Genomic DNA, 12,873 nt, shown 5'->3' with positions numbered 1-12,873 from the left:
GTATTCTTTCTATAAGCTGTAAATGTAAAACATATTTGACTCCACCTTATTTAACCCCTCCTGTATTGTTACTGACTGCATTTCACACATGCTGACTGCCTTCCTCCCACAAAGATTCATTGTGTGTGTTTTTTTAAATGCTTAAATTATAAATAAATAATATTATCGTAACCTGTTAATTGTTTGTGGTTCATTAAAGTCTTAAACATATCTATACTGTTTGTCCAGGTATTAATGCCCTCAGAAATGTCAACCCTTGTGTGCGGTTTGTTAGAAATTGCTTGTTAATGTTGTTAAACTGTAACAATATTTTTTTCTGCGTCTGACTTTGTTCTTACTGCAGCTGATAAGAGAGTTAGTCTTCCTTTTGGTTCCATGGACATTTAGAAAATTAATTGGCCACTTTCACCAAGTTCAGCAGCATCATTAATAAATACACACATTTGTCCTGTATATAGCCAGTGATTTCAATTAACACTAGCTCACATACGCTAGAGATAGCACCGCTTGAGAAAATTCGCCAGAAAAAGTACACGCTAGAAAAAATCACTGACGAAAAATTGCGTATTCGTTACGAATTACCACTTGAAGTAGTTACATGAAGTGTGGTGAAGCTTCCAGAGGCAAAAATTTGCACCTTGGTAAATGTGACCCGATGCCTCATCCTGGATAACAGATATAGAGATGATTTATCAAAGTTCAACTTTTTTCGCGGTAAAACTCCCAACTTGAATGTTCAATATTTATTAAGTGCAAATAATCAGATAATTTGAATGTAAAACTGGCATCTAAACGCTTGCGAGTTTATGTAGTAGTCAATGGGAGTTGTCGTAGGCAAAAATCAAGCCACTTTTCGAGTTTTTCAAGTTTGTAAACTCACAGATTCCGAGGTATTTGATTTTTTTTTTATTCATACGACATTTGAATTTTTTAAAATAAGTTAGCAAACACTCGTGAAAAAACTTTAAAATTCACAAACTCAAAAATTGATAAATAAATGCATGTGTTGGTAACGTGATGTAATGCATGACTTTCCTAGACTGAACTGCTTATTAGCATTATATATTTGATATTGTTATACTGTTCCTATTAGGGTTTTCCACCTTAGTCTTGGTGCCCATGCATCAGTTGGACAGGCAAAGTCAGACATATGTACTGTATAATTGGACAGCAATGTCAGTCTAGGGAGGGAGGTTATCTCATTAAGCACGGGCAACTTATCTGAGATGTTTTATTTATTTGGACCGTTCCTATGCTAGTGTTATTATAAATAGTGTTTTTATGTGCAATACCAATTTTTTGTAATGAGTTTTTTTCACTGGAAGTGCTAATGGATTTTTGACCAGTTACTACCTCCTAAGGGGAACAGGTAGGTCAATTTTTAAAAAAATAATATGTGGAAAAAACCCAACCCGTTGCTTCTTATAAAGAAGATGACAGCATTTTTAACATTAATATGCCTGATCCCTTTAGTCAAAATATGCATCGCTGTATATTTGGAAAAGAATATACAATATGATTTTGTTGTGAGGAATTCACACGCCCTATTCTCAAATACCCTAAAATGATTTGAATACACCACAATGCATACTGAACAAAAGTTAATTTTATTTATTTCCTGGAAGGAATAACAAGTAACTTCATAAAATTGGCACCAGCATTATCGCCTGTATAGTCGCTGTGTGATCACTCACACTAATACAGTTCCTTTCTAGATCTTGGAATCTTGGTGCCTTCATCCTATAGCACTGCCCATACAAGCAGTTGGTGAAGTCTTTTGTATTGATCTGTGTAAGAACAAATAAAGAACCATTTATTAAGTACATGTCAGGATGTCGGAATGTGGGTTGTACGTTTATTTCAGCTCTCAAAAGTGGTTGCAGATTTGGTTATTACATATATGGATATCAGAAGCATAATTTATTTAATATGTCAAAGTACAACTGATTGAGAAAGTTCCTTGCCTCTCGAACATGGCAAATATTTATAGTTTTATGATTTCTGACAAAAACTCCCAGCAGTACACTATGGAATTTCCAAAGCAACATCTAGAAATCTGCATATTTCAGATTTCAAGGTCAAAAAGTCCACTAATGCTACGTTTACCCCCACGCAACCATACATTTTTGAGAAGTACACTTTCTGACAAATCTAAAATAAGTAAATACGTTTTTTTGCTCTGAACTGCCAAACTGCACGGAAAGCTTTCTTAAAGTTAATGGTTTTGGTAAAATTTTGGAAAATTGCCTAAAATCCAATAAAATCTCAAAAATGTACAAATTCATTAAATAACAAAATCTGTGATCCAACCACAAAACGGAAGCTCAAAGTACCTCATTCAATAATCTCATCAGCAAATACACAGTTTTTAGATGTAAGCAAAAGATAAGGGTAAAATTAACAAGTCAGACTCCACGCACGCACAGTGTATTCCCAAACTTTTACTGTGCTGCACACGCGTAAAGTCTAAGGGGAACAAAGGGAGCACCGGTTGCGGGAAAAAACAAAAGGTGGCCATACACAGGCCGATTGTAGCTGCTGATATCGGTCTCTTAGACCGATTCGCCAGGTTATCGGCCCATGTAGGGGCAGCAACAATGGGCCTGCCCAACTGTTATCTGGCCTAAAATCGGCCAGATATCGATCGGGCAGTTTAAAAAATTCAGTAGGATCGGGGGACCGCAACGAGATATCGGTAGAAGATCTGCTTTCTTGGCGACCTCGCCAAGCGAGCGGATCTTAACGTGTATGGCCACCTTAAGGGGGTCTCGATTTAAAAATAAAATTGCTATGCTCATTCACTTTTCCTTGCCCTTGTGTTATAGTGCAAATTCATTTGTTTTTCTACCCACAGTTCTCTATCAGACAACTTTCTACTTGTAAAATATTAAAAATAATAATAAGAACTTACCGATTCGAGAAGCTTATGAGCTTTGATAGCATTCAATGATTCGATGTGACTTTCACTAGAAGTGTCTTGTCAGTATCTGATATTAATATCCATCAGAGGAGCATTTTTAAAACCCTCCCCCGCCCACATACCCACCCCCTCACCCAGCAGTACATTCGGATTTAGGTCAGATGTTATACATGTCCTAGTCTGGGATTTGGGGTCATTGCAATGCAATAATCGGCTAGTGTATTATTTTTATATTTGATCCTATTGTTGCATTGCACCACCACCCCTCAGCCCATTGTTACACTCTGTGTCTTCCAAATTATAACTGTATTTACGATTGGTGTAACACTACACTGAGGGGGGTAATGGAGGGTTTTTAAACATAAAATGCATTTCTGTGGATTTTAATTTCTGATGTGATGTTCCATAATTAAGTCATTATAAATTTCCTGCAAGAGCAAACAACACGGGTATTGATATCTTTATATTTCACGGCTCTTAAACATTGCTTAGAATTATAGAGCTAAAACCAATTCTTTAATAATAAGGAAGTAACTTTAAATCCCATTTTTTTTTTAAATGTCATTTAAAGGTATGGTATTCTATATTCTAAAAATACCCCTTATGTATTCAAAATAATAGATTCCATACTTGTTCAATATATTTATATATTTGCTAAACTTATTTACCTTGTTCTGCCTCAGACAGTTGGTCCTTTTCTCTAGAATTATCAAGAAAAGAAAAAAGCATATTAGTACCAGAGCAAGCTTCTCAACAACAGCAAATTAAGAAAACACTTAAAATAATACCTGGATAATTTTGAAAGGGACCTTGCTATGCACAGCAATATGGCAATCACTATTAAAAATCCACTTCCCAGGACTGAACAAATGATAATCAGATTCATTTGATTGTTGCTCTCCAAGTCTTCTACCATCATTAGGATTTTCTCTGTATAGAAATAATATTATTAGGCAAATCCTTACTACAAAGCATTTGTACAAGTTAATTTTTTGAAATTTGACTATACTTTATTTCCAAGTAAACAGACATACAAAAGTAAATGTAAATAATATGAATAAATAATATTTATTTTTGGCCCAGATTATTTCAAGCACAGATATTCCATTAGAATATAAACAGTATGATGCAATTTTATGGTTTAGCCATCTGCTAACCTATACGTATGTTTCTTGAAGGAACACAATAGAACGGTATAGGGGCCATTTATGCAAGAACAGTAAGCAAAGTGCAGTTTCACTGTATTTGCTCTTGCACTTAGCCATAAATCCGACACAATAGTGCTGCAGCTAGGCCAATTGATGCAGGGCTCTTAGGGAACCCTGGGGCTACAGTACTGCTTGGTATGGAGGTGGCCGTAGCGCCAGAGTCACTGTCAAAAGTTGTGCAACTGCTCAATCAGAACTGAAGGCAGGAAGGACTGATTGCCACCACGCGCAAATATATAAAATTGCAAACTGCACATTTGAATGCAAGTACTTTTAAAGAATAAGGTCTCATGTGCAGCTGACTTTGGAAAAATTTGTGTGAATGCAGCTGCACTTGTGGTCATAAAACCGCTTATATATTCAGATTTTTGAGCACTTTTATACTTGCAGACAGACCCACACACAAACAAACAAATAGACACACACACATACACACAGACAGACAGACAAGACACATACACACACACGATTATCTTTAGCGTAATCTGCAGAAAAAGGAATATAGTGAAAGCATGCTCAACCTACTGTTCTAATAAGCAACAAATGCATAGTTTTAAGTATAAGTTGAATTAAACAGGGCACATGAAAGGTTTGTTTACCTTTTTCTGATGGTGCTGCTGTTGTAGTTGTCATGATGGAGCTCATCTGGTTAGCGATTTCTGGTTTGAGAAAAGAAAAAATGTTATGTTTCATTATAAAATATTCCAGAAGCATGTATTACTTATAGCAAACATTTTTAATGCCTTTTTCTGAGGCCAAAAAGGGTTTTTTTTTTTGTTGCACTACAAGGACATTTACATACAGTGCTGATACAGGTTTTGGACATCTATGGATGTGAGAGCATAATTTATAGGGCTTCCACCTTCCACCTATGTTTGGAAACTGTTAAACTATTTAAGGAACATTCTTGATACTGCAACTCATCCAGTTGCTTGGTTTGTTGTTAATGGAAATTAACTCTGCTAAAATAAAGGATTGCTTACTAGTCAGTTAAAATGGTAATGTGTATAAGAAAGTAGAATTGCAAAACGCTTACGTCTCTCGACTCCACTAGTTATTACTTCTACATCCTCCTCTTGTTTATCTGTTGCTAAATTGGGAAGAAATAAAAGGGCTATGTAATTTAATTATATTTCAAGAGTCATTGTTTTTTTGCAGTGCTACATGGTCTTTTTTATGGTTCCGATATAGGAAAGAAATGCTGCACAGAGCAAAGGCATCAGGTTGACTCTGGTATACTTTCCCTTTAATAAGGATAAGCTGCTAACATCGAAGTTAGGAGCTAAAACAGGAAATGACCATAGTACATGTTATATGCAGCAACATGGTGCAAAGTCTATGCCCAGTAACCCATAGCAATGATACAGCAGTCTGCTGGGCTAGTGCCATTACATTTAGGGATACAGTTATCTGGTTACAGTGGGCTGCTAGAGGAAGGTAACATTTGACAATCTTACTACATTACACCTATTAAATTAAGTTGCTAATAAAATCCCTTCAAGTTATTATTCTTACTTTCTTCATATTTGCTTGCCTCAGTGCTGTCTTCAGGAGATTTAGTTGCATCTGAATTAAATAAATAGAAAAAAAGATTATTTATACCTTAAGAATAGCTCAAGCATATCTGTCTGTATGTCTTATTAATTATATAGGTTAACTAAGCAGGAATAATTACAATATTATTATTATTACATTGTGAAAAAAGTATTTTTTAGTCTTAACCCAATGTAATTTACATAAACATGATAATTGGAAGTTTATGTATGAAACATTCAGGTTTCAATAGATATCAGTTGTGCACCTTGTGCAGTGGGTTGGAGCACTGTTTGCTCCGTTGTAAAAACTCACAGCAACCAATAAGAAGTTACCTTTTAGTCAACTGATGTACTTTCCTTCATGAATATATAATCCTCCAGTCTATTGCTTTGGGTTACTAGACCAGGGCACGCATTATTTAGGTTACTACACAACCCTGATCATGTATTGTTAGGTGTAATGTTGGGTGTAATGATGAAAAAAATCTTATCCATTCAAATTAAAATCAATAAATAAACACATACCTTGAATCCTTCTTTCCTTAATTATGCTTTTTTCAGTTTCATCGAAATATGTGTCACTGTCATCTTCTGTGTTTGAAACTGAAAAATAATAAAACATTCTTAACTTTAGAATATCTCTATCATGCAATATATATAGTGACACAGTACAAATCTCTTGCTGTGTGTTATTAGACCAGGGCAAATGATCACTATCCTGCCACATGAAATGATTAATTAGTGATATCATTACTATATAGAGGAAAGCCAAATAGATGGGTACATAGAGTTCACCTGATTTGGCTGAGCTTAACTAAAATGTAGAAAAACTAAATTGGTTTACAGACTACAATGGGAGGTATAGTATCAGTATAGGATCTATAATCTCGAATGCTGCTTGAGACCTGAGGTTTTTAGGATAAGGGATTATTCCTGTAATTTGGTTTATTATAATTTATTTCTGGTAAAAAATCATTTAAACATGGAGTAAACCCAATAAGATTGTTTTGCACAATTTTGGATTCATGCAGCTTAGTTATGATCAACTAGAAAGTACAGGTATGCGATCCCTTATCTGGAAACCCGTTATTCAGAAAGCTCCGAATTACGGAAAGGCTGTCTCCCATAGACTCCATTTTAATCAAATAGTTCAGAATTTTAAAACTGATATGCTTTTTCTCTGTAGTAATAAGACAGTACCTTGTAATTGATCCTAACTAAGATAATAATAATCCTTATTGGAGGCAAAACAATCCTATTGGGGTTATTTACTGTTTAAATGATTTTTTAGTAGATTTAAGGTATGGAGATCCAAATTACAGAAAGACCCATTATCCGGAATACCCTTGTTCCCGAGCATTCTGGATAACAGGTCCTATACCTGTACTGCTTTATTATTACAGAGATATAAGAAATGTAAAATGTTTATGCACATACAATATGCTCTGGTTCATTAAGCAACAGCAACCATGAATGAAGGAATGTAATATTCTCTCTGGTTGCACTTGGTTATTAGAAGGGAGGAATCTGCTCATATTATAACACTACCCCTTCCTGTGTTGCTGGGTATGTTACTGATAAAATCTCCTCCAATCAAAAGTGAAAATATAAAACATCACTTAAATCTTACTTTCCACAGGTGTCGTTTTCCCAGTAACATCTTCATATTTTTTGACATAATCCTTAGTTATACCTAATGTAAGGAAAAAAAATGAATGTTATGTTATACCTCAAGAATATCTGATATGTGTTATTTACATGATTTTAACTTGCTTGACAATAGATAGAAAAATGGGGATCTCGATGGAGCTTTTCACTTTAAAAAATCTCCAATCAAAAGTGAAAATATAAAACATCGCTTAAATCTTACTTTGCACAGATGTGGTTTTCCCAGTAACATCTTCAGACTGTTTCAAAAAATCCTTGATTATTCCTAATGTAAGAAATAAAAAATGTTACACCTCAAGAATATCTGATGCGTGTTTGGTTACCTCCTATGCAGTATCGTTGTGGAAATGTTGCCCCAGCCCAGCCACGTTTATTACATGATTTTAACTTGCTTGACAATGAATAGATAAATGGGGATCGCAATGGAGCTTTTTACATTCACTTAAAACAATTATGATTAACCCATTTGAGATCTTTTATAAACACGTGCCTTTAAAATCATCAAATACAAAATAACACTGCCACAATCTATTTTTAAAATTTAAAAAAGTATCCATTTCTCCATATTTATCAAGCATTCTTAGGTACTGACCCACAAGATGGTATGTGGTGGAATAGATAAAATCACTGATTGTGACAAATGGGCTTAAGTAAAGTTTAATTTTATGACATTAAAGGGGTTGTCTTTAATTTTTAGTGTTGTGTTGAGAATGCTGTTCTGAGACTAGTTGCAATTGGTCTTCGTTTTTATTTGCGTTTTTTTAATTATTTAGCTTTTTGTATGGCATCTCTCCAGTTTTAAATTTCAGCAGCTATCTGGTTGCTAGGGTTTAATTTAACTTAGGTTTAACGTGGTTTGAAAGAGAGACTGAAATATAAATAGAGAAGGGTCTAAATGGAAATATAAGTAATTAAAAGTAGAAATAACAATAAAATTCTAGCCAGCAGAACAATAGTTTTTGGGCTTCTGGGGTCTGTGACCCCCATTTGAAAGCAGATAATTAAACAAACTATAAAAAATTAAGACCAATTAAAAATGTACTAAGAACAGCCCATTCTATAACATACTAAATGTTAACATGAACAAGAACTACCCCTTTAAACAAGAAACATTCTGAATATATATATAGGCATGCACACACAAGGACAATATGCTTGTTGCCCATGTTCGACAAACAAAATGCAGGACGTAAAGGTCAGAAATGGTTATAAGAGAAGATGACTGGGCCAGCACTCCCTTATGTAAGAAATATATATATACAAATTTTATATTTATAATTATGTGCCCAATGTTTTGTTCCTCATTTGGTCCATAATTAGTGATGGGCTAAATGTTTCGCCAGGCATGGCTTTGCGGCGAATTTCTGTGTTTCGCCATTGGCGGATTGTTTCATGAAACAGATGAAAAAATTCGCTGCGCGTCCAAAAATTGTCGGCCACGTCAAAAGAATAGTCGCGCATCAAAAAAGAGTAGTCGCGGGCGTCAAAAGAATAGCCACGGGCGACAATTTTTTTTTTGACGTGCGTCATTTTCGCCGTTTCGCTAATCTTTTTAAAGATTCGCAATTTTTTTTGCGAAGCGAAATAGGACAGATTCGCTCATCACTATACATAATTCTTCAGAAAGGATGTAGAAACACATGTAACATTGTTTAGTAATCTACAGTAACCAGATCAATAGTTGCAGTTATATTAGTGATTGATCTGGTCAGTATGTATAGCTCTATTTATAAAATACTACTAGTGCACACAGCACTATATATAATAGACACTATATATACATATATATATATTGATGAACACATTTTTTTGCCAGCGATTGGCAAATGTTTTCACAAATCTGTCAAAAATTTACAGAAAAAAAATGAGAAAACAGTGCAGAAAAGCCTATCTCTAAACGTATTTGGAGTAAAAAAAAAGACTTGAGAAAAAATGCCCACTGATTGTAATGCAATTGAAGAGAAAAAACACAGCTTGTGTAAAAAAAAAGTTGCGCAGTAGCCATGAAAAAATGGCCATTGTTTTTTGCTTTAACAAAAAGTTGCACGTAGATTCTTTAATTTTTCGGCAAAGCCAAATGGGACAGATTTGCTCATCACTAATTTGTGTATATATATATATATATATATATATATATATATATATATATATAGCACTGCATATATATATTTATTTAAATGTGGCTGGTAAATGTGGGTTAAGTGTGTAAAAAAACGAGATTATACTTACTTTCTATGTCTGAGCTTTCTTCAATGCTTGTTTCAGTTGTTACATCTGTAGCATGTTTTTTTGTAGCTAAATTAAAAAATAAAAATCAGTGAATGCCACATAACATAACTAATGGGAAGTGTATATTAAAAAATGACATTATTCAGTTTTATGATTTAGCAGAATTATGATTAACATGATTTTAAAGGAGCAGTAATTAAATAAATGAAAATATTTTTTTATTTTATATGGCAGCATAATACAGGTATGGGTTGCATTATCTGGATAATCTATTATCCTGGAAAGTTAAAAAAAAACACCTGCTACTCTACAAAGGTTTGCTAACAAGATTAATAGTATAAAATACCAGAGTTCTATTTTTTTTTTTTGCCATATTGAATAAAAAATTAATTAAAAAAAATATCTACAGCTGAAGATTAACAGTAAATTACAAAAATGTTACTGTCTGTCAGAAGAACAATCTTAATAACTTCTTACAGAGTAAGATACATTTGCAACAAATATATGGCAGCACAATATGGAATCGTTTATCTGGAAACCTGTTATCCAGAATGTTCTGATTTACAGAAAGGCCATCTTGCATGGACACTATTTTAATCAAATATTTCAAATTTTAAAAACTATTTACTTTTTCTCTGATAAAAAAACAGTACTTTGTACTTGACCTTGAATAAAATATAATTAATCCTTAATGGAGGCAAACAATCATATTGGGTTTAACAAATTTTTACATTTTTTTTTAGAAGACTTTACCTGTAGTAATATTATACCTGCTCCTCTACAAAGGTTAGCCAAAATGCAAAATAATATATACAGTATATGAAATGTAATGATCAGAATTCAAATCTAATAGAACTGACACTATGAAACCTGATTTGCCATAAAACTCAAGACCTTTATAATAATACAGAGAAAAATAGATTACACTAAAATATTTACTGGAATAAAATGTTAAAACAAACATACCTGATCCTTTGCAAAGTGTTATTAATAGAATAAATAATAGAAAATTCCAAAAGGTTTGTTTTCCTCTGGCCATGTTAAATACAAAAAAACTACCGCCGAAGACTAACAGTAAAACCCCAAAAGGTTCTACTGTCTGTCTCCAACGGAAGTCTAAATGTAAATGGTAAAGTCTGGATTCTCTCCTGACTGATCCAAACATGCATTGTGATGTCACACACTCACTGGAATCTCTCAGTTAACAAAACATCCATTGTGATGTCACACTTAAAGGAACAGTAACACCAAAATGAAAGTGTTTTAAAGTAACTAAAGTATAATGTACTGTTGCCCTGCACTGGTAACATTTGAGTGTTTGTTACAGAAGCACTACTATAGTTTATATACAAAAGCTGCTGTGTAGCCATGGGGGTTAGCCAGTAAAGCTTAAAAAGGAGAAAAACGCAGGTTGCACAGCAGATAACAGAAGTTTGTTCTTTCACAAGAACATTAACAGAAGTTTAGGAATGCCATTCCTAGCTCTCTACAGGCTACAGACTGAAAACCTTTCCAATATAAAATAGGGCAATTGTTGCGAAAAAGTTTTTGTAGTAGTTTACAAAATTTATTTTTAGGTTCTGGATCAACAGACACAGAAATGTTAAGAAAAGTCACTCTTTTGACATGGTACTGGTATTTAGCTAAACATCCATTGTGATGCCAGTTAGTTCAAATACAATAGGATATGAGATGCAATAGCATAAGGCATTCTCAGTATCTTGGGGTTATTTGACTAGAATGGGATGCAGAGCAGTCGTTATTATTTAAACAGAACTGACACTATAGAATGTAATTAACACTATAAATTGTAAAGGGAAAAGGCAAGGCAGTGATGATAAATAGATGAATTTGTAATATTAATGTGTAGATAGGGATTAAGCCAAATCAAGTCATTTTATTTACTTGTAGTGTAGGCATGGATTCGCGACAAATTTTCACATTTTGCCATTGGCTGATTGTTTTGCAAAACAAAAATTTGGCATGTAAAAATTCGCCATGCGACAAAAAAAAGTCGTGCGTCGGATAAAATTTTGTGTGCTGAAAAAATTCTGCGCATCAAAAGATGGTGCATGTCAAGAACAATTGTTGCATGCAAGAAATTTTTAGGCCACGCATAATTTTTTGATGCACGCTATTTCTGTGTTTCATAAATTTTCCATTGTTTTGTGAATCTTTTAAAAGTTTCGCATCATTTTTCGTCAAAGCGAAATGTGACACCAATATATAATGGGTGCTGCACACTTATAAACACTGGATCATATTGTGAGGTGCTTCCTGCCGGGGTTCCTGTGAGATCCCTGATATAAATTAATTAAGGGGCAGATTTATTGAAATTCAGATTTGGTTATTTTTATAGGTTTTTCACGACTAAATTTACAAATTAAAAAAGAAGGAAAGGCTAAGTCACTTGGGGGTGCCAAAATGTTAGGCACCCCCAAGTGACTTTAATCGCTTACCTTGTACCCCGGGCTGGTGCCCTCTTTAGGAGAGAACCGCACCAGCCCGGGGTAGCTGCGAGCGCTTCCTCTTCCGTATTCATGCGCTTGCGCAGTAGAGTGAAAAGCCAAATCTAAATATAGAAGTCGCCTTATCACTCTGCTGCGCATGCGCCGGCCCAGAGATTTTGCCGGCAGCGCAAATACAGAAGAAGGAAGCGCATTGCTACAGGTACCACGGGCTGGTGCTGTTCTCTCCGTACAGGGGCACCAGCCCGGGGTACGAGGTAAGCGATTTAAGTCACTTGGGGTGCCTAAGATTTTGGCACCCCCAAGTGACTTAGCCTTTCCTTCTCTAAAAATAAATTAAAAAATAATATCACAAATGTTTCTTTTTTTATTAAAACCTGCAACAACAACAACAAAAAGCACAGTTGGCCCAATGCATAAAAAATATGTGGATACCTTGAGTCGTAAACATTACATCACTAAAGTAGTAAGAAGGCCACTGACTTCTACATGATCTTAACAGCTTAATATGGCGTATTTTTTACTTTCACATTTTTCAGTTTAGACGCATAATAAGTGGTCATACATGTTCCTTTATAAATAGAAAACATTTGACTTTTAGTAGGAAAATAATACAAATTGCTGAAAAACATACAGGTATGGGATCCCTTATCCGGAAACCCCTTATCCAGAAAGCTCCGAATTATGGAAAGCCCGTCTCCCATAGACTCCATTTAAATCAAATAATTCAGAATTTTAAAACTGATTTCCATTTTCTCTGTAGTAATAAAACAGTACCTTGTGACTGATCCCAATTAAGATATAAATAATCCTTATTGGATGCAAAACAATCCTATTGGGTTTAA

At 34.4% G+C, this 12,873-nt stretch overlaps 1 protein-coding gene and 1 long non-coding RNA gene across 3 annotated transcripts; both read right to left on the bottom strand.

Moving 5' to 3' along the window:
- Window positions 1-1,588: 1,588 nt before the first annotated feature.
- On the bottom strand, window positions 1,589-3,013 carry LOC116412304. The gene is made up of 2 exons (XR_004223650.1): window positions 2,912-3,013; window positions 1,589-1,787 (listed from the first exon to the last, which is right to left on the bottom strand). It is a non-coding gene; the product is annotated as an uncharacterized LOC116412304 (long non-coding RNA).
- A 25-nt stretch (window positions 3,014-3,038) lies between these two features.
- On the bottom strand, window positions 3,039-11,550 carry LOC108648126. 2 transcript variants are annotated; one of them, XM_031906352.1, is made up of 11 exons: window positions 10,527-11,550; window positions 9,561-9,626; window positions 7,534-7,596; window positions 7,294-7,356; window positions 6,189-6,266; window positions 5,644-5,694; window positions 5,165-5,218; window positions 4,728-4,787; window positions 3,709-3,850; window positions 3,589-3,620; window positions 3,039-3,348 (listed from the first exon to the last, which is right to left on the bottom strand). In XM_031906352.1, the coding sequence occupies exons 1-11, from the start codon at window positions 10,723-10,725 to the stop codon at window positions 3,338-3,340; spliced, it is 819 nt and encodes a 272-aa protein (XP_031762212.1). In that variant the 5' UTR covers window positions 10,726-11,550; the 3' UTR covers window positions 3,039-3,337. The 2 variants fall into 2 exon arrangements, with proteins under 2 accessions (XP_031762212.1, XP_031762213.1); XM_031906353.1 differs by lacking the exon at window positions 5,165-5,218.
- Window positions 11,551-12,873: the final 1,323 nt, after the last annotated feature.

The sequence above is a fragment of the Xenopus tropicalis genome, chromosome 7 (assembly GCF_000004195.4).
Source record: "Xenopus tropicalis strain Nigerian chromosome 7, UCB_Xtro_10.0, whole genome shotgun sequence".
Taxonomy (NCBI): Eukaryota; Metazoa; Chordata; class Amphibia; order Anura; family Pipidae; genus Xenopus; species Xenopus tropicalis.
The sequence above is the reverse complement of the archived record's forward strand: the minus strand, read 5'-3'. Positions and strand labels throughout refer to the sequence as shown.

Bases quoted from the DNA above. Each gene is read 5' to 3' on its own strand.
- LOC108648126 (XM_031906352.1), bottom strand. From the start codon at position 10,725: ATGTTTGGATCAGTCAGGAGAGAATCCAGACTTTACCATTTACATTTA. The intron at 7,357-7,533 runs GTAAGATTTAAG...TCCTTACATTAG, and splicing joins GAAAACCACATCTGTGCAAA to GTATAACTAAGGATTATGTC. The intron at 3,621-3,708 runs GTATTATTTTAA...TGATAATTCTAG, and splicing joins TCCCTTTCAAAATTATCCAG to AGAAAAGGACCAACTGTCTG.